Source organism: Ochotona princeps, chromosome 4 (genome assembly GCF_030435755.1).
Source record: "Ochotona princeps isolate mOchPri1 chromosome 4, mOchPri1.hap1, whole genome shotgun sequence".
Taxonomy (NCBI): Eukaryota; Metazoa; Chordata; class Mammalia; order Lagomorpha; family Ochotonidae; genus Ochotona; species Ochotona princeps.
The window spans coordinates 86,163,120-86,186,151 of record NC_080835.1 but is presented as its reverse complement, the minus strand read 5'-3'; the positions used below and the strand labels follow the sequence as shown (position 1 = coordinate 86,186,151).

Sequence of the window (23,032 nt, the reverse complement as noted above, 5' to 3'; positions counted from 1 at the left end):
TGTAGCGCCCAACAACAAAAACCAGAATGGGTGAGGGCCGGTGAAGAAAGGCGACTGTTCCTGCTAGGATAGGAGGCAGACTAAGTAGGGCTGGTCCAGGGCCCCACTGGTGTACGTGAGATCTGGCATTGTGAAAGATCCAGATGGAGGAGCCTGGGGAACTCTTCTGTAAGGACACGTTCCCTGCAGGTGAGTGCAAGAACCAAGACCAGGCCAAAATACAGTACCCACTGGCATACATTTGGTGCAGGTCAGGGGCAGGCCAGGCTGGGTCACAGTCCATATCACCAACTGGTGAATCTGAGTGCCAAAATGGAGTGTGGGTCAGGCTGGGTCATGGCGCAATACCAGCCAGTTCACATGGGAAGCCAGGATTGAGGGCTGACAGGGATGGGCTAGGCTGTAGCCCCCACCAATGTGAGTTGGAATTGGGGGAGGGCCTGGCTTGGCCAGGTTACAGCACCCACTGGAAATGCTGAGGTGATGGGGCTGTTTCGAACTGGGCTGCAGCACCCAACCAGCACATGTGAAACACGGGTAGTGGTGGGGATGGCCCCAGTGAGGGGGCTTCTGGGCCACTGTTCCCATTGGTGAGCATGAGAGCTGGGATGGGGTCAGATCAAGTCAGGCAAGGCCACATCCGATGGCATATAAAAGAGGTGGATCAGGGATAAGCCAGGCTGGACTAACTATACCTTCTGGTACATGCATAAGCAAGTGTCAGTGTGGATTGATTGGGCTTTGCTGCAGCATCAGCTGGCAGATGCTGGCACAAGGGCCAAATTTTGTCAGGCACAGGCATGGCTTAGATAGAGGGTGACACCTGCTAGCATCAGTGTGAACTGGATAGTGGGACTGATTGGGATGAAGTGGGCTTCAATACCCATCAAAATGTACTAGAGCTGAATGGGATGTGGGACAGATGGGACCAGTGTGCTGTACATACTGACAAGCACAGGAACCAGGGCAGGGGTGAGCCTGGTGGGGGTTTTTGTGGGTTGCTCCGACCAGACTACAGTTCCCACTGGTTTATGTGAAGGCTGATTATGTGGTGGGCAGGATTAGGCTGGGCTCCAATACCCATTGGGTTTCATAAAACACAAGGCTGGAGACAGCACTGACCCAGCAATTGCAACTTACCAGTGTGTGTGTGTAGGTTGATTTGGGTGATAGACGGTGCCAAACCCTGTATTGGCAAACACACAAGAATCAGGTCTGGGATGGCCTCAGACGAGGTTTCTTGGGCAATTCCCTATCAACTGAACCACTGGACTCAGAACCCTAACCATGGAGAGAAGTGCATGGGTTGACTGTGGGAGTGGATGTATCAGAGCTGGGCCTCCTCAGTGGCTCAGACAGAGCAGAGGACAGCATATCCAAATGGACATGGAGGATATGGCAGTACATCAGAGCTTCCAGAGGACACCTGGTACCATGGCAGAGGACGGAGGACAGAACAGATTTATCAACTACTCCAACCAGGCATTGGCAGTGAAGAACTGGCCAGAGACACTAAGATAGACTACAGCTGCCAGAAGACTCAAGAGAGATTTCATCGTAGTTGGAGTGGCAGGATCGCCAGCAGTTCAGGACTGTTAAACCATGAAAACCTCTCAAGAAATTTATGGTGTTGAAAATTTCTATTTTCCTTCCTGTTGTTGATTCTGTATTGTCACCTTTCATTTAAGAGGGATGTGTGGTGACTGCGTAATGGAGACTATCATGTCCAGATGTGAGGAGGCAGTGCAGTGTGCATCTCTACCTGCAGATTAAAGATGGACTACTAATGAAACTATTAGCTGTATCTTAACAATAGGATGCCGGACTCTCTGCCATTGTCCCTGCCCACAATGATGAACATGTGACTGTTTATGAAGAGCTATGCTACAGTAATTACATAGAGGAATTTGGTGGGGGGGGAGGAAATTTGGGAAGGGGGCACGGTAAATACCAGGACCTACAGAACTGTATCAAAGAATGATGATAATAATTTTAAAAGAAGTTAAATTAAAAAAAAATTAAAAGTCATTAAAAAAAGGCGCAAAATGCAGCAATTAGAAGTAGGGAGCAACCAAGTATATAGCACATTGATCTGGGATTTCCTAATCTCTCCAGCTATGAGAAGAAAGTTAGAATGTTTGTAATTATTCTAACGTATTTTTGTTATTGTAGCTTGAACAGACTAAAATACTTGCAATCTTTTTAGTCAGACCAAAAGGGTACCTAATGTCTATTAGTTTATAATTTTGATGTGCTTATACACTTCTACAAAACTATCACTCATTCAAAAAGCATTAATAAATATCAACTAAGACCCAACACTTATTTATCAAATGATTCACCTCTTCCCTACTAAATTAAAATATATATTAATTGATAACACTGATTCTTCAAGGTTCAGATCTACAGTTTAGTATCCATGAGCTGTTTCCCAGTGTTAACACCACAGAAAGAATGGGAAGATTATTATTTCCCTGTTATGTAGTTGACTGGGATATGTTAAAATTAAATAACATGGATAAAGCCATATTACTAAACATTTTAGGCTAATTTACTTGAGAAATATTACCTGATGTTAATTCACTTAAGAAGGAATACCTAGTAATAACTAGGACTGCACCTAAGGATTGTGTGACTTCATGTGAGAACTCGGAATGGGCTGGCACATGGCAAGTACATAATGAATCTTTGCTGCAATCATTATTTATGGCTAATTCCCACAAATACAGTTAGATTTCTTCTGGATGTGATTCAAGATTTCTATATCCAGTCAAGTTATTCAAGGGCACTTAATATTCATCTGTTCGTGTTTCTAATGTTAATGTATGTATAGGCATGGAAAATATTCTCAAACATGTATAAAATTAGGAAATAAGGTCCCTCCATTTTCCTAGAGAAGATCTAATTATGTAACGCAGTCAATGATAGACACATTACCATAAAGAATGCATGAAGTTTAGTATGAAATAATTGGTAAGTTCTAAATAAATTTACACATATGCTCAAATATAAATAAGGGAATTAAAGGTACATTTAAAGCACACGTCTTGAGAAAAAGAGTTTAGGAGTATACTATTTAAGGTTGGGGACTGGGCCCGGCGGTGTGGCCTAGCAGCTAAAGTCCTCGCCTTGAAAGCCCCAGGATCCCATATGGGCGCCGGTTCTAATCCCGGCAGCTCCACTTCCCATCCAGCTCCCTGCTTGTGGCCTGGGAAAGCAGTCGAGGACGGCCCAAAGCTTTGGGACCCTGCACCCGCGTGGGAGACCTGGAAGAGGTTCCTGGTTCCCGGCTTCGGATTGGCGCGCACCGGCCCGTTGCGGCTCACTTGGGGAGTGAAACATCGGATGGAAGATCCTCCTCTCTGTCTCTCCTCCTCTCTGTATATACGGCTTTCCAATAATAATAAATCTTTAAAAAAAAAAAAAAAAAAAAAAAAAAAGAGTTGGTATCACTCATTGCTGTGGACCAGAAGGGCTTAAAGAAATTTAGAATTTCAGTTAACCCGAAGCTATAATCATCTTTATTGTTATGTATTGGGCTTCTAAATCGAAAACAAATCATCGAAAAAGCAAAACACAGGGAGTGTAATTAGAGATTAGTCTTCTCCAAGAAACTTTTTGGCCAAAGAAATGCTACAGTCTCACAGTTCCAGTTGTAGCTCAGACAATTTGGCATGGGGCCCCGGCACTGCCACCACAACACATGAACAAGACTTGCAGTCAGCAAGAATGCGAGTTATACAGAAAGAGGCACTCCACAGCATGCGTCTCTCTAGTATGCACCTAGCCATGTATGCAGATAAACAAAGCTCGGGCAGAGATCTGTGGGCTCTGTCACAGTATTATCTTGGTAATGTGCCATCTGTTAAACTTTGGGGGTTTGAAATATAACACAATTCCTGTTGTTACTATTTCTCTTCAGGCAATAATCCCTAATTTATTGAAAAATTGATTCATGTCCAGAAACACCTGCTCACTCCTCATAAACCGGAGGTTGAGGACTCAAAGGGCTTGTTATTGCTCGTTAGTACAATGTGAAATTGTCAGTTTCAACAAGTCACTATTACACCATTCAAAGCTTTCCATTTTCCTGCATTTTCACTGCTTACTCACACGTTCTCCACCTGGACTCAGAAAGTACGTGAAAGCATTTGTAGGCTATAAGCTGCCACTAACAAGATACATATATCATAGCAGAAAAACAATAAGAGAAAGAAAAGTTCAAAGAGGAGACACTGGATGGTATGCTTAAAATATGCATCATCTGCCCATCCAATCCTGAGGGACTGTTACTCAGAATGTGAAACAGTGTTTTGTTTTCTGTATTTTTGGAGACTGACTTTTTTCTGATTTGCAGGAATCTTCCAACTTTTTTTTTTAAATTTTTTTTTAAAAAGTTAGATTTACAGAGAGAAGGCGAGACAAAAAGATCTTCCATCCATGGATTCACTCCCCAAGTGACTGCAACGGCCAAAGCTGAGCTGATCCGAAGCCAGAAGCCAGGAACCTCTTCCGGGGTTCCTATGTGGGTGCAGGGTCCCAAGGCTTTGGGCCATCCTTGACTGCTTTCCCAGACCACAAGCAGGGAGTTGGATGGGAAGCAGAGCTTCCAAAATTAGAACCAGCTCTCATATGGGATTCTGGTGAATGAGAGGCAAGGATTTTAGCCACTAGGCCACCGCACTGGGCCCCTCCATCCTTTTTTGTTCCAGACTGTAAACATGCTCCTAAATTGTATCCAACTTTCAGTGAGCTTGTAGTGGAAAGCCATCAGTGTGTATCAGCCCACGATGCTCCCAAGTCTGCAATTTGTGAATAACACTAAACTGACTTTTTCAGTTTCATTCCTTTGCCCCTTCAACATGCTCAATTCTCTTGTCCCTTTCCTTTTCCAAACAGGTGAAAAAAAGGATTGCTTGGAGACAGACATGGTAAAGCAGAGGGTTCAGCCAATGCTTGTGGCTGTCACATCCCATACTGGAGTGTTAGCTCACTGCTTCTAATCCAGTTTCCTGCTAATGCATCCTAGGAGGCAGGAGATGATGGCTCAAGTGGCTCAAGACCCAGCTGGAGTTTTGAATTCCTGGCTTTAGGCTTGCATAGATAAGGCAGCTTCAAGGACGCAACCAACAACTGGGAGATCTCCGTGCTTCTCTCCCTCCCTCCACACTTCTCCCCTTCTCTGTCTTTCCTCCTCTTTCTCTGTTGCTTTCCCTTTCACGTGGACAGAAATCAGTTAACAAGCAGATTTTTAAAAATCTATGTGTCTTCCCAAAATGTTGGCTAGGAAAAGAAATTATTCATGACTAAAAACAAAACAAGCTAAATAAAATCTTAACCTATCCTAGAAGGTGAATATTCACTGTCCCGTGGTATAGAAACCTGTACCAGAAAACAATGATTTATACACAATCACTGAAGTTTTCCAGGATCTTATGAGAGATATATGTAAAAAAACAGGATTGGTCTTTTCATGAAAAATTCAGGGACTAATAAAATTTCATGCAGGAGATGGAAGGATAAGGTAAAGAGCAGATTATATTGTTGGGGTCAAATAGCTATTATGTATGTGTATACAAAAATGCATGCATAACATGCAAAGGTACATCAAAAAGTTCATGGAACGTGTAATTGAAGATCAAATTCATTTCAGTGTAGTAAAATTAAAATATACACACATCTTTTTACAACATTTTCCAAAAGCTTTCTGAAGATCTCTCATATACATATAGACCAATTTAGTATATACTTTAATAATCCAACAATTTGCAACAAGGGGTTATTTTGTCCCCTTCTCCCATTTTTAATAGGATATTTGCAATGGATACTGTTAATTTTGATTCACACAATGAGGGGATAGATGTTATGAGGAGAATCAAAAATGCTACAATTCATTGTATAGTTACCATAGCAAAGGTTGTTTGAGCCACAACAAAGGCTCAAAATCTCTGGATTATGAGTTGGGAAATTTTAATATGAATTCATGATTCCATCACTTTTGCTTTTTTTTTTTTTTCCATCACTTTTTCAAAAAGGCATATTCTCCAGGCTGGAACTGAAAATGCCTGGAAGCAAAGATAATTCCTGTAGCAGTATACACTAGGATTCAGACTATCAGCTCTGAGGAAATTCAGGACATGGCTGATTTGGGATAGGGACAAGATATGTTTAAGTTGAGGCTCCAGTGTGATACCAGCGGCCCATATGAGTAACAATTTGAGCATCAGTTGTGCTGCTTCTGATCCAGCTCCCTGTTAGTCTGCCTAGGAAAGCAGACACACATAGAACTCCACACTGCTGACGTCGACAAGGCCCAGTCCCAGCCATTGTTACTATTTGGAACAGCAGATGGAAAATATTTTGAGACCATCCAGGGCTGCAGAGGTCTTGGCCACACCTTCAGGTGGGTGGCACCAACATTGCCCACCCATTTCCTAACTGATTAAGAGACCACCAATGGGGAACATCTTACCTGTAGGCTGCCGCCCAACAAGGAGGGGTCAGGGAATGCTTAAAATCCCAAGACCCTCCCTCAAATTTTTGGTGTCTCTCTCTCTCTCTCTCCACCACTCCCCTTCAAGAGGCACCCCACCTCCCAGTTTTCTCTTCAGAGGTGCTTTCCCCTTCCCTCTCCCTTCCCTGCTCACCTGATCCCTTCGCAAATAAACTTTTCTGTCTGCAACAGATTCCCGGCGTTTTATTACTATACTAAGCTGAGGAAAGAACCCACCGGGCATTTCTGGTAATATTTTTCCTCTCTATCCCCAACTGAATAAAGCTTCCCTTTCAAGTCAATAGAATAAATCATATACATATATATATAAATTACTTATAATATAAATATATAAAAATATATAAATTATATACAATATATAATGTTTATGGTGAGCCTAGGTTGCCTTGTTGTGACAGATAATTTGATCGTAACAAAAAATGATTTGTCACTTTCAAAAAGAAATGTTGAAATTTAATCTCCAATACGAGATGGAACTTTTAAGAAAACTTTCAGTAGTGCCATACCTTCATAAAAGATGAATCCTTCCAGGCAAGTAATGACCTTACAGTGCAGTTAGTTATCTTAAGCATAGGTAGCCAGTTTGAGAGGTCTCTTGTGTACTCCACCACCACATGATGCTCTACTCCAACTTGGGATTCCATCTTGGCCAGCAAAAAGACCATCCACCAGAAGTGGCTCCCCAACCTGGAGCAGTGCTATGAACCAAAATAAGCCTCTCCTCTTTATAACATACTCCAGCTGTAGTAACGTATTGTTAGAAACAGAAAACTACCAGACAGATCAAATAAAGAACTCATTCACATGACTAAAACACACTCAATACCTAAAATGCCACAAATGCATAATGACACATAGAAAGAATAAGAAACAAAACTAACTCACTTGCAGCCATTGATAGCTACTAGAGCACAAATACTTTAAAACAAGTTTAAGCATTGATGATTAAATATAAATAAGCATCTAGTGTGCTATCCATTGTAAACTGTAATTTAAGATTACTGATCTGCCTCTTGGAAGAGAGAACTATAAATATTTATAGCTGATAATATTAGAAATAAGTTTTAAAAATCATCCTTTTACAATCCCTAAAAAAAGTATCACCATTCATTAACTTTGACAGGACAATTAAAATACTCCTCTATTTTCCAAATACATGTCCGTGTGAGGTCACCTTTTCTTTATGATCTTCAACCTAAACAATCCATTAAAGACACTGAATGTCAATGGTAATATGAGAATTAACACTGACAGCTACAAAGCAGACAGTAAAATAAATTATAAAAGACTGAACAATACCATTGTTGTCATTATGATGTTTAGTTTGGAAAATTATTAGCAAGTAGGTCTGTGGTTTTAAAAATTGATAATAGTTTCAGAAAATATGTCAGCTTCTACCATATACTGACAGACATAATCCATAAATGTGATATTTTTTAGGCTCCCAACAAGTTTTACATAGATAAGAGAGATCATGAAACCAGAGTACTGCAATATCACTGGCCTGGGAAGTATTCTTGTCAAAATATTTGATGTGAATCTATTCATGTGGGGAGAAAATAAAGAGAAATTCAGATTAAGGGACTTTTCGCCAAACAGCGAGCCTAGACTATGTTCTAAAGGACAAAAATGGGCCATGATTTTTTTAGATTAAAAGATACTAAGTGGAGTTATTGGCAAATGAAATATATAGCCCTTGATTGGATATTGAGTAGAAAAAATTGTTCTAGATAGCAAATTTAAGAAACAATGAAAGAACTCCTAATATTTGAAAAATAATAGAAAACTCATCATAGCATTAAATTTCTCAGGAGTAGCATGTTTCTATTCTAAAAAGTATATCTGTCTTTCAGACATAATTTTAAAGTACTAAGAGGTAAAATATGAAATCTGCAAAGCAGAAAGAAAAGCACTAGGTTATCAGACAGAATCCAAAGTAGATCAGGAGCTAACCTTTGGATTAATTATTTGAGCTGCTCACTCGTCATACCATGGAGATAGGAGGTAAAGAGCTATATACACAAATCTGGAATTCAAAGGAAAGTTCTGAGTTGGAGATAGAAATTGAAGAGGGATCATAATAGGGATGATTATCTACAACTGTAAGATTTGGGTTAGATTACTAAAGAAATCTACAAATGAAAGGGAAGAGATTCAAACACTGAGTAATGGACACTGCAATTTTAACAGCTAAAGAAGAAGGGTCTGAACTGTGCAGTCTAATTTATTTCCAGAAAGGAGAGTCACCAATTGTCAAGCAGCATTAATGGATGAAGTAATATGGGACTCAGGAAGACTCTCAGATGATAAATGTGACAAGGAAAGCTTTAGTGGAGTGATAGAAGCAAAAAAAAAAAAAAAAATCATTGAATTTGTTTTAAAAGACAGTAGAAAAATAAAACTCAATGGTTTATACAAAAAGAATGTAAATTTTTTGGTGGCTGATGGGTGAGTAGAATCAACAGTTGCATTTTGGTTTGATACAGGAGAAATAATAGCATGTTTGTATGTTCAAGTTATGATCTAATGGAAAGGGGAAAAATGACTTAAGGGGAGGTAAGAAATCCTAAGCCTGCTTCTGAGTGGGGTCTGGATCCAGTGCACAGGGAGTGAGTGAGCTGTGAAAAAATTGCAGATACCTAGTAATAGAAGGAAAATGTGGGTTGCTAGTCAAACGCCCCAAGAGTGCGTGTAGTAGCCAGAGTTTTAGGACATTTTCTCAGATTAAGAAGCAGGGTTATCAGCTGATAGAAAGCTCAGTAGAGCGAGAAGAGAAGGTGGAAGACAGGCATCTGGAGAATTAGTGAGTGCAGAGCAGTTAGCTTCTCATGATCTCACCTACCAATTATGCAAAGCCTTTTTCCTCCACAAATTCAGCCAGGAAACTTCTATTCTCCTACTGTCGGTATTAATCACAAATAATTAGGACAAAGACTAGATAATGGGCAATATTTAAGGGATAAGGGAGAAGATTTCCTGAGTTCCAATCTTAGCTCTGCAGTTTATTTGCTATTTTTGTATTGGAGTGATTTAACCTCTTTCTGTTTCATTTAGCCAAACTCCTGTCATATAATGAGTATTCAGTCAATGGTACTTCTGTTATTAGGTAAGTTCAGAATCTAACCATTGAAACTGCTTATTATCAACAAGTTAGAAAATCCTGCTTCTGAGTGTTTAAGTAGGTAGCAATGAAGCTTGAGATCCTGTATAAAGTTTTCATAATAAAAAATCAAATAGCAATTTAATCATCTCTAACATCTGATATTCAAAACCCTCTCTACATATTTTCATAAAGGATTTACTTCCTTTTTTCATATCAATAACATTGTCTTGAATTACAACAGGCAGCTTAAGTATCTTTTCTGCTAAATATGCATCTCCTAAGTAGCATACTACTGAGACACTTATCATACAAAATGTCAGCAATTTAGAGCACACATCCCTTCATACAGGAAAACATGTAGCTCATCTTTAACGACCCTTTACAAGTACTGCACAGTGGAAGACTGCTGTGTGGTAAAAGAGATTTTCTTGGTCATACCACATCATGTTGTCATGTATCATTAAGGTTCTTTGTAGTTTCCGGGTCTTGTGTTAACAATTAACCACAGTGATGACATCATGCAGTGCTCTTTTCACTTCAACCTATGTGTGCTGTAGCATACTGCTTCTCTATAAAGGAAGCAGTAAATGCATTTCGTATGCCACGGTACTTACAAATGTAAACTGAAATCCTTTTAAACTTTTTAACATCACAGCAACAATTTTTCCGTAAGAATTCAGTATTACAGAAATTATTATTCAGAGTTTATCATCTTATATCTTTGCTTTAGTAACTAAAGTATTTTATGCATTTCAAAACCTGAAACAGAGCCTAGCAACTGTCAAAACCATGCTGAAGCTTCTTATGATATTCTTAATTCAAATAAAATGAAACCCTCTTTGTCTCCTGTCATTGATAGTTCCTATTCCCAAAAAATAGAAAGAAAAATGAAGATGAACTGAGGAAAAGTAGGCAATCTGCCTGAGTCTTACCCTGTCCCAATCTCTCCAGGATGGGATGAAAAAATTAGCACTAACTGATTAGATATCCTGGACTCTCTGCTTAGGATGTGGGCAACCTTCTGCCACAGGGTGTCAAACAAAAGCAGACAAGGTAAATTTGGGCTAAACTATGGGATTTATGAGCCCAGTGACCATGTGGTGCAAACTTGCCCTAATTATTTCATTACCCCCCATAGCATACAACCTCACCTCTACTGAATTTTTCTGCAATCACTTTATAGTATTAATTCGCTGTACTATAAAGCAAGACCTATGAAGCTTTTTTCCTCATTTGTCTTGTAAACCTCACAATACCCTTTCTTATACATATTTCTTTAAATCTTATGCAGCATTTCCCACATATTTTCAAAAATATTTGCTGTATGCATTTAGTTTGCCATCAGCTTATTTTATTACATGCATCATTTCAGTCATTTATATCAAAGTAGGGAGTACAAGAACTTGTTTATGTGGACTTCTATCTGACACTATTACATAGAAACATTCAAGAAAATCTTCTAATTTTTTTCCTTTATCTTAGGCAAAATTGGTGAACAACTAAGTTTTACATCACATGACCTTGACCATTGCTGAAAAGATTACAGCACTTTGCTTTATGTTCTGAGTTTTAGGTTGTCTTAGACCATTAGGATTGCTACAGCAAAATAGAATAACCTGGGTGAGTTACAACCAACAAAAAGCTTTTTCTTCGCCACTCAGCAGTTGGGAAGTTCAAGAACAAGGCACTGGAATATTCGGCAGAGAGGGTATCTTCTCACTGTGCCCTTACAAGGTGGAAGGGTTGAGCTGACTCTCAGGGATAAGTTCCATAATAGCACTAACCCAATGTGTTAGCCCTCATGATCTAATCTCATCCTAAACCTCACCTCCTAATACCACTGCATGGGAGGTTGGGATCCTAAATATGAACCTGAAGGACATACAACCATGTATATCACTGCATAGGTTTCTAAAAGCCTTAATTTTGACAATGATTTCATATAATAATTAGCCAACATCTCCAGCAAAATATATTTTTAGAGAAAGGCTCAGCTTCTATAATAGATATTAAATACATGTTTCAAATTGTCTTCTTGATAATTTCTGTTTCTCAATTTGTTGAGAGATTATATTGTATCGTCTAGTTTAAAGCTGTATATTTGATAAGTAGCTATTTCTAGAAGGAAATCAAAGTTCAGCTCTGCCATTTTCAATGTTGAGTTGTGATTAACTGGTGTTAGCTTTGTCTTTGGGATTGTTTTGTGGACTTAGACATGCTACAGTGCTTTGACATACCCCAAGTGTGAACCAAACAGGAAGATCGCAGAAGTGATGATGATGAATGCAAAATAAAACAGCAACCCATCCCTAAGCGGAGCTTGCATACCGCAACAGTATATAACTGATGCTTGTATTGGGAATGTGTGTTAGGACAGGTAAGACTATATTATTTATTTCTTATTTTTGAGTAAGATGTAAATCTTGACATATAACATCTCAAAACCTTAGAAAACCAGTTTTCTAATACTCAGATGTTTCAGAGCACATGGTCCATTCTAGCGCTAATAGTGGTTCTCATCTTATGCTACTGCCGTATTCTCTTGCCAGCCTTCTTTGCCACTCATAGTAGATGTCACTGCCTACCTTTATTTTCCCAAAGTATTATTAGCACAAAGTGATTATTTGCAGCAAACACCTATTCATGATTTTCTGGTAGTTAGAGGTAATAAAAAGAAGATCCCCTATATGTTTAAATCTGCATCATGAATAAGAAATCTACTTAGATTTTATAAACATTACCATAATATAAAAATGCAGTGAACAATTCCAGATTTGCTCCCAGGCACCTATCCCAGGAATTTACAGATCATGTTCATAACAAGGAATATCTCATGAGCATCTGTTCTTGGGCCTCTGCTTCCTCTTCTGTTGCTAGCCCTTCTTCCTAGGCTCTAATCTTTTTCCCCAAGCAGCTTCTTAGCTGCTGCGCCAGATGCTCACTCCTAAACTGCCTATTACTTATGTAAGTATTGAATTAGACAAGTTGACGACATTCTAGTTAGAGAATGCTAACAATTAAATGAGAAATTGATAAACATCAATGCTTGGGATACTTCAGGACATCCACTGAAGATGGAAGTTAGAATAAGCTGGGTGTGGAAAGAGTTTGAGCAAAAAGCAGTTAGAGAGGAAACAGTCAACTGCCCAGTCACCGAGAGGTGCTCTGGATGTCAGTTCACATCTTTCCAATCCTGGACCGATCCTGCCTGCAGGATTCACTAACATGCATTCACTAACAGATTCTGTTTAACAAAAGTCCTACCACTATGGTCCTCATTGTTAACACAAACATTGCCACAAACTACGATTTAACTAATTTTAAAAACGATGCTTTCATTTAATACTTAATCAGGATTCATCTTTTCTCATTTAAACTCCAATAAAGAAACATCAGAGTTGGTTGTTTCCATCTTTTACAATCTTTAGTTCATACCTATCTAGATTTGTTTGTGTTAACATTGCGTTCAAATGTCCTCATCACTAAGTTTGGATTATTCATTTGTGTTTCAACATCGAACACAAATTTTTGCACAAAGGCAGCATTTTGTTGTTTTTGTATGAATGGATAAATGAATGATGAGTGACTGAACTTACATTAGAATGTTCTTAATTGTCAGAAGTTATGTTGTACACAAAAGGTAATACTATTTCAATATCCTGGTGAGTATGTTACATATATTAGGAGGACACTTAAAAAAAGACATATATTTTAGTGCAAACATTTTAAAGTCCATAAACATTTTTTTAAATTTGAATGTTGCATGATTTTTGATGGACTCTTCATTATAATTTGAAATCAGCTACTCTCAAAGGAAGTTATGTATCGATTTTCAAGATGTTCTTTCTTATTCAAAGACATCCAATCTAAGTCCATTTTGTATGATGCTGTGAGAATAATCAACCCTCCCTAAGTACTACTTTCAGCATCGTTTCTTCACAAAATAATCATGGACTCCCAACTTTTTTGTGTCAGCATTTCTTTATCTATACTCCCCACTCTAACTAATTTCTGTTACTTTCATCTCTGATCAACTTTGTCTCAATGTACCCATTGAAGTCATTCCTCTCAGGCACCACCCTGCATCAGGCCCTTAGCGGGTTATCTCTAGCCTGCTTCAGCTGCCTCATAGTCACACACCCTCAATCCTCTCTATATACTGCTGATGTATACATAGGAACATGTCCCTACACTGCTCAACAGTCTATGGGTTACTCACCCTCTAGCTACTCAACTATTTGCAGACTTCACTTTGTGTCATTACATATTGATAAACCTTTTTAAACTATAGTCCTCAAAATTCCTTTAAAGCATTGGCACCTAAGTTTGGGTATGAGGAGTACAATCCCTTTGATAATGCCTTGAAAGTGATCATCCTAGAAAGAAAACACAATTTACAAATAGTGTCACAAGAGATTCAGACCATGATTCAAGTGTTAATCAACTTATAATTATGCTTCATTTCATGTTTGCTGTTTAAAATACATTATTACAATGCTTGTTATCAAATATCCCATATATTCTCAGCAGTTTTTTGTCTCCCTAATTAAATTTTATTTTTTTTCTTGAAATCAAGACTACATTCACTTTGCATTACCTCATTACACTTGCTTACAGGACTATCTTATCTCTTTAATGGGATTAAAAACTGCTTGAAGCTGGGTGTTAAGATTTACTTATTTTTGTCATCCTCTGTAAAATCCAATATGGAAATGAATTTGTAAATACTGTTTCTATTTAGCATTAATACTAATATTTATATTTAGTATTATATTGTGTATATATGTACATTTATAATGTTATGCATTATATGTACATTGTAATGCTATTATGTACATATTATACATATTATGTAATATGTAATATATACATATATTACTATGCACTGTCGTTAGTATACATATAAATATTCATATTAATATATATTCAGCAGAAACATAATTATAATATTTATAAACATTTTATTTTAATGGTCAGAAGTGCTATTGAGCAAAATGAAAGCAGGCACTGCTTTCTTTCAACTCTTTACATGGTCTATGAATTCATTACTGAGTATATGGCCAAAATCTCTAAGCTAAAATTTTCTATGCCAGATTTGACTTAAAATTCAGAATCATTTCTATTTTAGAAAGATGAAGTACAGCAATACTTCATAAAGAAACATTTATGCAACAATGTATAATGTATCTGAATATTCAACAGAACACAAAATATCCTCATATGAGTCTGGACCAACTGAATTTAGATCAGGTATTGTTAATAAATAACTAAAGAAAAAGAAAACACTTTGTCTTCAGAGCTTTCTGAATATTGAAATTTTAGATGAGTAATTGTAGATCTTTTGTCTTTCCTGGACTACATTTAGTCAGGTTGTTTTACTTAATTCAGGAGGCAGGGTTACCTAAATTTTTCTTTCTGATTTCTATCAAAGGTTTCATTCTGTGTTGGTCTCTTTCAGAGATCTAGAGTATATGGAGAACAAAAATGCTGCACATGGCTGCTAGAAACCAGTGTGGATGAAGGCAGCTGACAATTACTGGGAGCAGAATGGGAGAAAGTCAGGCCCTAGGTTGATGTGTAATTATGGCCTTCTCAGTAAGTATACTTGTCCCTCAGTATCTTTGGAAAACTGGTTCCAGAACCCATGGCACTTACCCTAACTCAAGGATGTTCAAGCCCAATATATACAATGCAATGTATTTGCATATAGACTTACTTTTGTACACATTAATCTCTAGATTACCTACAACACAAGAACCCAAAGTAAACACTCTATCAGTAATTGTCATACCACAATATTTTAGGAATAATGACAAAAGAGGTAGTTTGTACATGTTCAGTACACATGCATTAAAATATTGAATTGCAGTTGTGATAAACTTTCTAATTGTGCAAACATTGCATAAGCTACCACATCTTCATGTGTGTAATGTACATGTGAATTAGTTATGTACATGTGAATTGATAAAATGTTTCTCTCTCTCATCGTACAGTAAACTGCACTATCAATACATCTCATTTTGTTGCTTTCTCATCACAGCATGGTATCTCCAAACGGCAGGTGCTCAATGAATTAATGCATGAATGAAGATAATCAAGGCCACTCATGAGTTTTTAAACCCATATAAAAGAATATAAATAGCAGTTTGGTAAAACTAAAATGCAGCAATGCTCTTACCCTAAAGACTTACAATATTACATTTCAACAATGTTATAATACTTATTCAACCACACTATATCAGATATATTCACTACAAATGCTGCCATGTAGTAAAATGCTCCAATAAAATGTCAGTATTGGTGATTTTGCTCACTTACCAAATAGTTATTTACTACATGCTTTCCATGTGCCAAGAAAAGTCAATGAGAAATATTCTTTCTTTCACAACACCAAATCACTTGCCTGCATTTGCAGCACTGACAAGTCATTATTATTTCATCTCTTTGAAAGCTGGTATGAAAATTCTTGACTAATTAGCAACAAGTCTTGGCAAAGCAATTCAATTAACTATTTGATTAACTGTTCTTTTAAATAATTGAAGATTGCAAATATCTTGATTAGGTTAAGAGTCATCATCTCTCCCCACTCCTGTATTCTGCTTCATGAATGGTGTCTTTTTTCTTTACCTATTAATTCTTGTGTGTTTCATTGTGGTTCTGCAGGCTGTCCTCACAGCTTTATCCCTTTGCAATCTTAACTTAGAAGAAAAGTGGAGGGCAAGCTAGTTGTACCTAGATGTGGCCATCTCATTGTCATCCTAAATATGAAGGGAATATGATTCATTTATGTCACATGGTTCTCATTCTACCTGGTTTTACATTCTCATTTTTAAGATTTCCTTTTACCTTTCTAAGACATGACATCACTTATTCATATTTTATCTACCACCCTTCTGCTATTTCTCTTTGGCCACATTTCCCAGCATAAGAAATAGACAATGATCTACAGGAGGGTTTCTGGAGTCACACCTCATGGGTTCGAATCCCGGTGCCACCACTATTTTAACTGTGATTGCAGCCACTTAATGTAGGCCCCTAGTTTCCTCATTTGTAAAGTGTGATAATTAGAATACTTACATTATGACAAGTGGGTTGAGATCTGTAAAACACTTGGTCACTGGTCTATAGAAAGTACCTTATAATTGTACCATTTCAGCTCTACTCTTGGAAAAAATATTCTTACTGCTGTCCACTGATTTTCAACTCTAACCCAACTGACATCCAGAGGCAGCTCATCACACATCACTACCTTCGGATTTCAAACCTGGCCTTTCTCTCTAATCATGATAGTCCTGCTCATCTTTCTCATTTTTGCAAGCTCTCAGAAGTTTTACCTTAAATCATCAATTCTTTCCCAATTCCCTCAAGCATTAGCAAGTCCCCAACCTTTAACTTTCACCATTTCCCAATATGAATATTCAACACTCAGTAAAACTGTAATCTTTTCATTCTTTGAAAGTATGCACTTGAAAAGCTCTTCCCAATTCTCAGGGACTAACATTTGTTCTTTACAAAACAGATGTGTCTCATATCTTCCATGAAGTAAAAATACCACCATAAAAAGGAGCTGAGAAAAAGCCAAACCTTTTTTCAAATACTGTACATGAACTAATTAACTTAATCATTACAGCATCTCTAAGAAGTTCCTGTGGCTATTATCTTCAACTTAGATCTAAGCAGGAGAAAGGCAAAGTCAGGGAAATAATATCTTCAGCATACACCAAAACATAAGCTATATATGTTATTGATGAACAAATGAAGTTACTCACAGAGTTCTGTAATTTTACTCTATTTTCAGGAATGGCTTCTTAATGTCTGAAGTTTCTCCATGTAATATAATTGAAAATGGTACCTCATTTGATGTTGCTAATAGTACGGGCTAAATAAATCCTTTCTAAGAGTAAATTGGGAAAAAAAATCTCTTCTGATTTTGGATGCTATTTTGATAACAATGATGTGAAAGTACACTTCTGTTTTTACAGTCAAGATGCTCTTCACTGAATATACACATTTTATGAAGTAACAGAAATAAATAGTATTTAGCATATGGACTTCCTCATACCATCTTTGATATATAGGCATTACAATTTAAAAGTAGTATTGTCCCTAAGTTTTTCTAGTTTCTCCTGTGTAAATTGTATTTTATTTTTTTAACATTTGGTAACCTATTTGATAACATTCAGTTTTCAGCTAGTCCTGTGATGTTCAGAAACTCAAAATTACACCTCTAGGACTTGCTTCTTTGTTAAGATAAAAAAAGGATCTGGGTTAGAATAAATTTGGCTTTTGGAGATTCCAAAGGTGTCCTACGCTTATTAGATTATAATATTCTAAGACTGTGATAGGAGCAAGAATAAGGCAGAAGGAAATTTTCAAGAAAGCAGAGGCAAAGTAAGAGACGGAGGGTAGCTCCAAGTGCCCTGAGAGAAGTGACTTCCGGGCAGAGAGGCTCCCTCTGCAGCCAGGGCCTGAAGGCAGGACTCAGCCAGCACCTGCTTAACAGCCCCCTTACACTGCACTTCAATGATTTAAAAATGCAGCAGAAACCTTTTGAATCACTATGAATTGTACACATTCACTTTTTGTGAAAAACAAACTATATTCTGAAAATATACAAAACATTTTTTTTTAAATGAACTCCTTTGAGAAGCCTCTTAATGTGGAAACTCCCCACCCTTTCCTGCACAGCATAAACAGAGCACCCTTCAGATCAGAGAGCTCAGAAACAGCAAACAGAAGAGCCCACATTCAGATTTTTGATTCCTTGTTGAGTTGATCTCAACACTCCAGTGGGAACCTTGAACTCCATTTCACTTGTCACTAAATACACTTTTTGTAAGTGTTAAAGTGTGAAATCCTCTTTAACTGTATTCTTATCTTCCAATGCAAATGTGTTGTGCTGTTTTGTGTAGATAGGAAATCTAAAAACACTTTGTCTAAAAATTGAAACATACTATGCAGTTAATCCAGAATTATTAAGTAGCTCTTCTAAATCACTTTAAAAATGTGTATGTTTATTTAAAATATTGTGGAAATCATATTCTTGTGTTGTTCGTGTTTTTCTTTTTTTAAAATATTTACTGTCACCTTGTACATTTATAAAAATACAAAAGGGGAATATAAAATGTCTTAAAGTTGCATTTTATAAGTATTAAATAAGTAGGCATGTAAGAAAAAGGCAAAAATCAGTTAAAAAATGTACCTTCTATCCCATGTAATATGTGTGTTATATGAGTGTACACACATATATTTATGTCTTAACTATTTGAGACTATTGCATACATATACACACATAAACACATACATGCACATATATAATTTCAAATATTTCTGCTATTTTTCCTTTGCTCAAAACTTTAAAGTATTATACATAAATACAAGATATAGAAGTGACTAGAATAAAGTGAACGTTAATAAAAATAGTAGCACTGTCCTAAGAAAATCATGTGTGCATAACATTGAAAGTGGTAGAGTACACAAATACAAAATCCAGCCAAATTGACTTTTGAGTATTAAAAATCAAAACACCGCGCTTATCATTAAGCTTTCTTAAGTTGTATAGAAATGTCCCTGTTTCTCAGAGGTAGCAAAGAACAATATCCATGAAAATTGGATGGTTTCCATTTACATCTAAACCAATAAGGAATAGGGGGAAATGGAGCCTACCTTCCATCGCCCTTTTAAAGAAGACCTTACAGCTCCCACAGGTGAGGACACCGTAGTGACAGCCGGATGCCTCATCCCCACAGATCAGACAGATCTTCTGAGGTAGTGACTCGAAGCCGTACTGTGGACTCTGGCTGGCTTCCGAATCCGCCCTTGAAATGCAAAACAAAATTCTCCGTTTACTATCAGGTACACCGTTATCTAATACTATTTTAAAACCAGTTTGAAGGAGGAAAGGGGATTGCAAAGCTAGCAACAACAGCCAGACTAGATGCAATAGCCTACTGTAAGCTGGTTACTCAGACTTGCAGTATTATCACCCATTCCTCACCAGCGTAAAAGAGTAATAGCATACCACCCTTGTGGTATATATAAGCCTACTGGCTAAAAAGAAATCTTTTTCCAAAACCCCTTATATAGGAGCAGTTACAGAAGCAGTTTACTCTGACAGATAAAATGTTATACCCTTCCTGTATGCTAAGTAACAACATAGTTTCTCTTTCAGGACTCACAGATTTAGCAATGTTTTTGCTGTGAGTTTTGAAAACTCAACCTTATAAAGATTGTTCATTCAACAAGTAAAAAACTTTAAAGTATTGCTCAACATGTTGACAATGCTTTGCCTTTTCACACTGCAAGAGATTACTGAATACAACAGAATGCCTTTCTTTGGTGTGTCAATTAAAATGTTTTGAAACATAAATGAAGACAGTGGTAGAGAGTGGGAAACGATATTAGCATACGGAGTCCTGCAGCAATTAATCCTTAAACCCACACTCTGAATGTACCACACTGAAATTCATTCCAATCTTAAGATTTCTGTGCAAATTAAAACGTTAAAAATGCCCCAATCCCTAAGCAGAACCCTAAGGAGGTTCTGCCAACCTCCCTTCAAGTCCCACCCCTCCCTGGAACATGGTGCCTCAGATCCTCTTCCAGCTATTCCTGGTCAGTGTTTTTCTAAGAAAAGAAACCTTTCACAAAGCCTCCCACTCCCACCACACCCTTTCCGCTCCGCGGGACCACACTGTGCCTAGTGTGACGCTGCACATTTTAAAGCAGGGTTGCACCTGCTTTTGCCATGTAGCAGACGGGGAAAGTTTTCCCACACGGGCTTTGGCGAGGCAAGAGTTCCAAACGGCGTGTATTCTGCTGTCCCGTTCCAGTTCCCAAAAGAGTGAAGAAAAGGGCGGTGGGAGGGAAGAAGGTGAGAGATTGAGGGCTCCAGTGTCGAGTCTGGGCAGCCCACCCCCCCCTTGGCGGTCACCCTCGGGGAGCCGACCCTGCGCCTCAGGCGGCAGGCCCGCCCCACAGCAGCTCCCGCGACGCGCGCCCGGAACCAGCACTCACCTCAGGTAGTTGAGATAGGGCGGGTAGACCTGCGGCAGACCCTCCTTGAGCACCGCGGCCTGGTAGCCGAGCTGCGGGAGCCCGTTGAGGCCCAGCGTCGGGTAGAGCCCAGGGGTGGCCCCGGCGGTGGCGCCCGAGGCGGAGGTGGAGGTGGAGGAGAGGCCCTCTCGCGGGAGCAGGCAGGCGCCGGCGCCGGGAGGCTTGCAGGGTAAGGGCGCGAACGGGCCCTGCTGGGACAGCGCGCCCTCTGCTTTGTACAGGATGCACTCCAGACTCGACCCTGAGGAGGACGAGGAGGAGGAGGAGACGGAGGGACTGGCTGAGGAGGCCGTTGCCGCCGCCACCGCTTCCCCGGGTCTGCAGGAGGGCACTCGGGGTGGCAAGGGGGGCGGGGGCGGCGGTGCCAGCGGGAAATCCGGGAAGGCGGCAGGGTTGGCGCCAGCCACCAGGTACGGACGCGGGGAGCGCGCAGCGGCCTCGGCGCCTTCCTCCTCCTCCTTGATCTTCAGGGCTAGCGGCTGGAAGTCGCCGTACAGGGGGAACGCGTCGTCCTTGGGTTCGGCGTCGGGAGAGTACGTGCACTCGGGGAAGTCTCCGGCCGCCACCGGGGTGGACGAGGCGGAGGGCGAGCCCCGCGGCAGGGGAAAGGGGCTGGTGGCTATGGCCGCGCCGTCGTAGCTCTCCCCTTCCAGCAGCTGCCGGGTGCGGGTGGCCAGGAAAGGATGGTTGAGAGGCAGGATGGGTACGTGGATGAAGTCCACCACCGTGGTGGTGGCCAGCGGGGAGCGCCCGGGCGCGCCCGGAGGATCCTGCTCACCCAAAGCGACCCTGGACGCCGAGAAGCGAGCATCTTCCCTGGGGACCTGGGGGAGCCCTCCTCCCGCCGCTCCGGGCGCGATGGCTGCAGCTCCTGCCCCAGCAGATGGGCCTCCCTGGGCCCGAGGTTTGCCCTTCAGGAGCGCACCCGGGGCGCCCTCGGACTCGGAGCTGCCCTCCTCCTCTACCTCCACCACAGTGGGCTGCGGGGACGGCTTCACCGCAGCTGCGGGCCAGTGAGGGCTGGCTGAGGTGGGCAGCTGCAGTTGCCTGGATGGTGACAGGCCCCTGGGCAGCACATTGTGAGGTGCTGCCCCAGCGGTCCCCGGGCTGTCACCAGCCTTGCCTTCAGGTCGGCTCATGAGCGGGCCCAACACTCCTTTAGTAGTAGGGGCAGCCCGGGGCTCCACGGGAAGATCCGGGCCAAACAGGCACCACGGGCTGATGGTCTCGCTGCAGGTGATAGGGCTGTCTTGGCTCTGCCCGGGACCCGAGGGCGCCAGGAGCGTATCTAGAACACTGTCCAACAAGCCGCTGTCCTTTTCTGGGGGTCTGGAGCTGCTGTGTCCTGCGGCCTCCGTGGTTTCGACGGCAGGATAGGCACCCTCCACTTCTGACAGCGACGGCCGGTCCCTCGTCTTCCCGTCTGGGCAGTTCTGCCCCTGACAGGACCGAGGGAACAGCAGCCCGTCCAGGGAGATGGGGATGGCAGAGACTGCAGGCGAGGCGTCCTTAGTGTGGCTGTCCTGGAAGGGGCCAGGGTCCGGGCGACCCAGGAGCGGGGAGCCGACTGCGGTGGGGGAGGGCGCGCCACCCGCCACGTGGGGAGCCCCGGGTTCCTTTGCCTTCAGCTCAGTCATGACGACCTGAACTCCCCTTTTCTCCTCCCCCGGAGGAGGGCAAGGGCAAGGAGGAGGGGGTGCCGGGATATAGGGGCAGGGGGAGGAGAAAAGGGGTGTTGGGTTAAGGCTGGACCCGCGGGATCTCCACCTCCTGGGTCGGGAGGGGGCGGCGCCGGTCAGCTTCTGCCCTCACTCTGCGTCCTATAGCCAGGGTCGCCGAGGGCGAGTGAGAAGAGCAGGGAAAGGTGGGTTGCAGGGGTCTAGTCTCCGAACTGGAAGAGTTGTTCGAGAGTTTTCTGACTGCTGTCCTAGCGCGAGAGACGCGAAGTACTCACAAGTCCCACATCTGGGTGGCTGAGCTGCGGCTGGCAATTCAGTTTCGCGCCACTGTGCCTCCAGACTTCCCCGGCTTTAAGTCGGTGCACCCTGAGACGCTCCGGGTTCCTGACTGCGTTCAGCGGCACTTCTCTCCGGAACCCTGCGGCTAGCTGGCCCTGCCCGCCCAGCCGGTTCTCGGGAACAGCCGTGCTTCTGGCGGTGCCTACTGCGGCTGACTGTCGTCGTCCCTACTGCTCTCTTAGTCCCTGGCAGTCCGCAGGAGGAGCCGCCTCTGGTTGCACATTCTATCCCGATGACAAGTGAAGCGCGTTCTCATTGAAAAGGCTACCAACACATGAGAATCCTCACACACGCCAGTGCTACAAGGCTTTATCCGAGTAGTGACAGCGTGGACTGGCCCCA

At 41.0% G+C, this 23,032-nt stretch overlaps 1 protein-coding gene across 1 annotated transcript in view; it reads right to left on the bottom strand.

Annotated features, from left to right (window-relative positions):
- PGR (progesterone receptor) overlaps positions 1-22,309 on the bottom strand; it is a 58,365-nt gene extending 36,056 nt beyond the window's left edge. Inside the window, exons 1-2 of the mRNA XM_004585003.3 lie at positions 20,634-22,309; positions 19,284-19,435 (exon numbers count right to left, since the gene is read on the bottom strand). Coding sequence (XP_004585060.2) covers positions 19,284-19,435; positions 20,634-22,309 — 1,828 coding nt within the window. The remainder of the gene's footprint in view (positions 1-19,283; positions 19,436-20,633) is intronic.
- Positions 22,310-23,032: the final 723 nt, after the last annotated feature.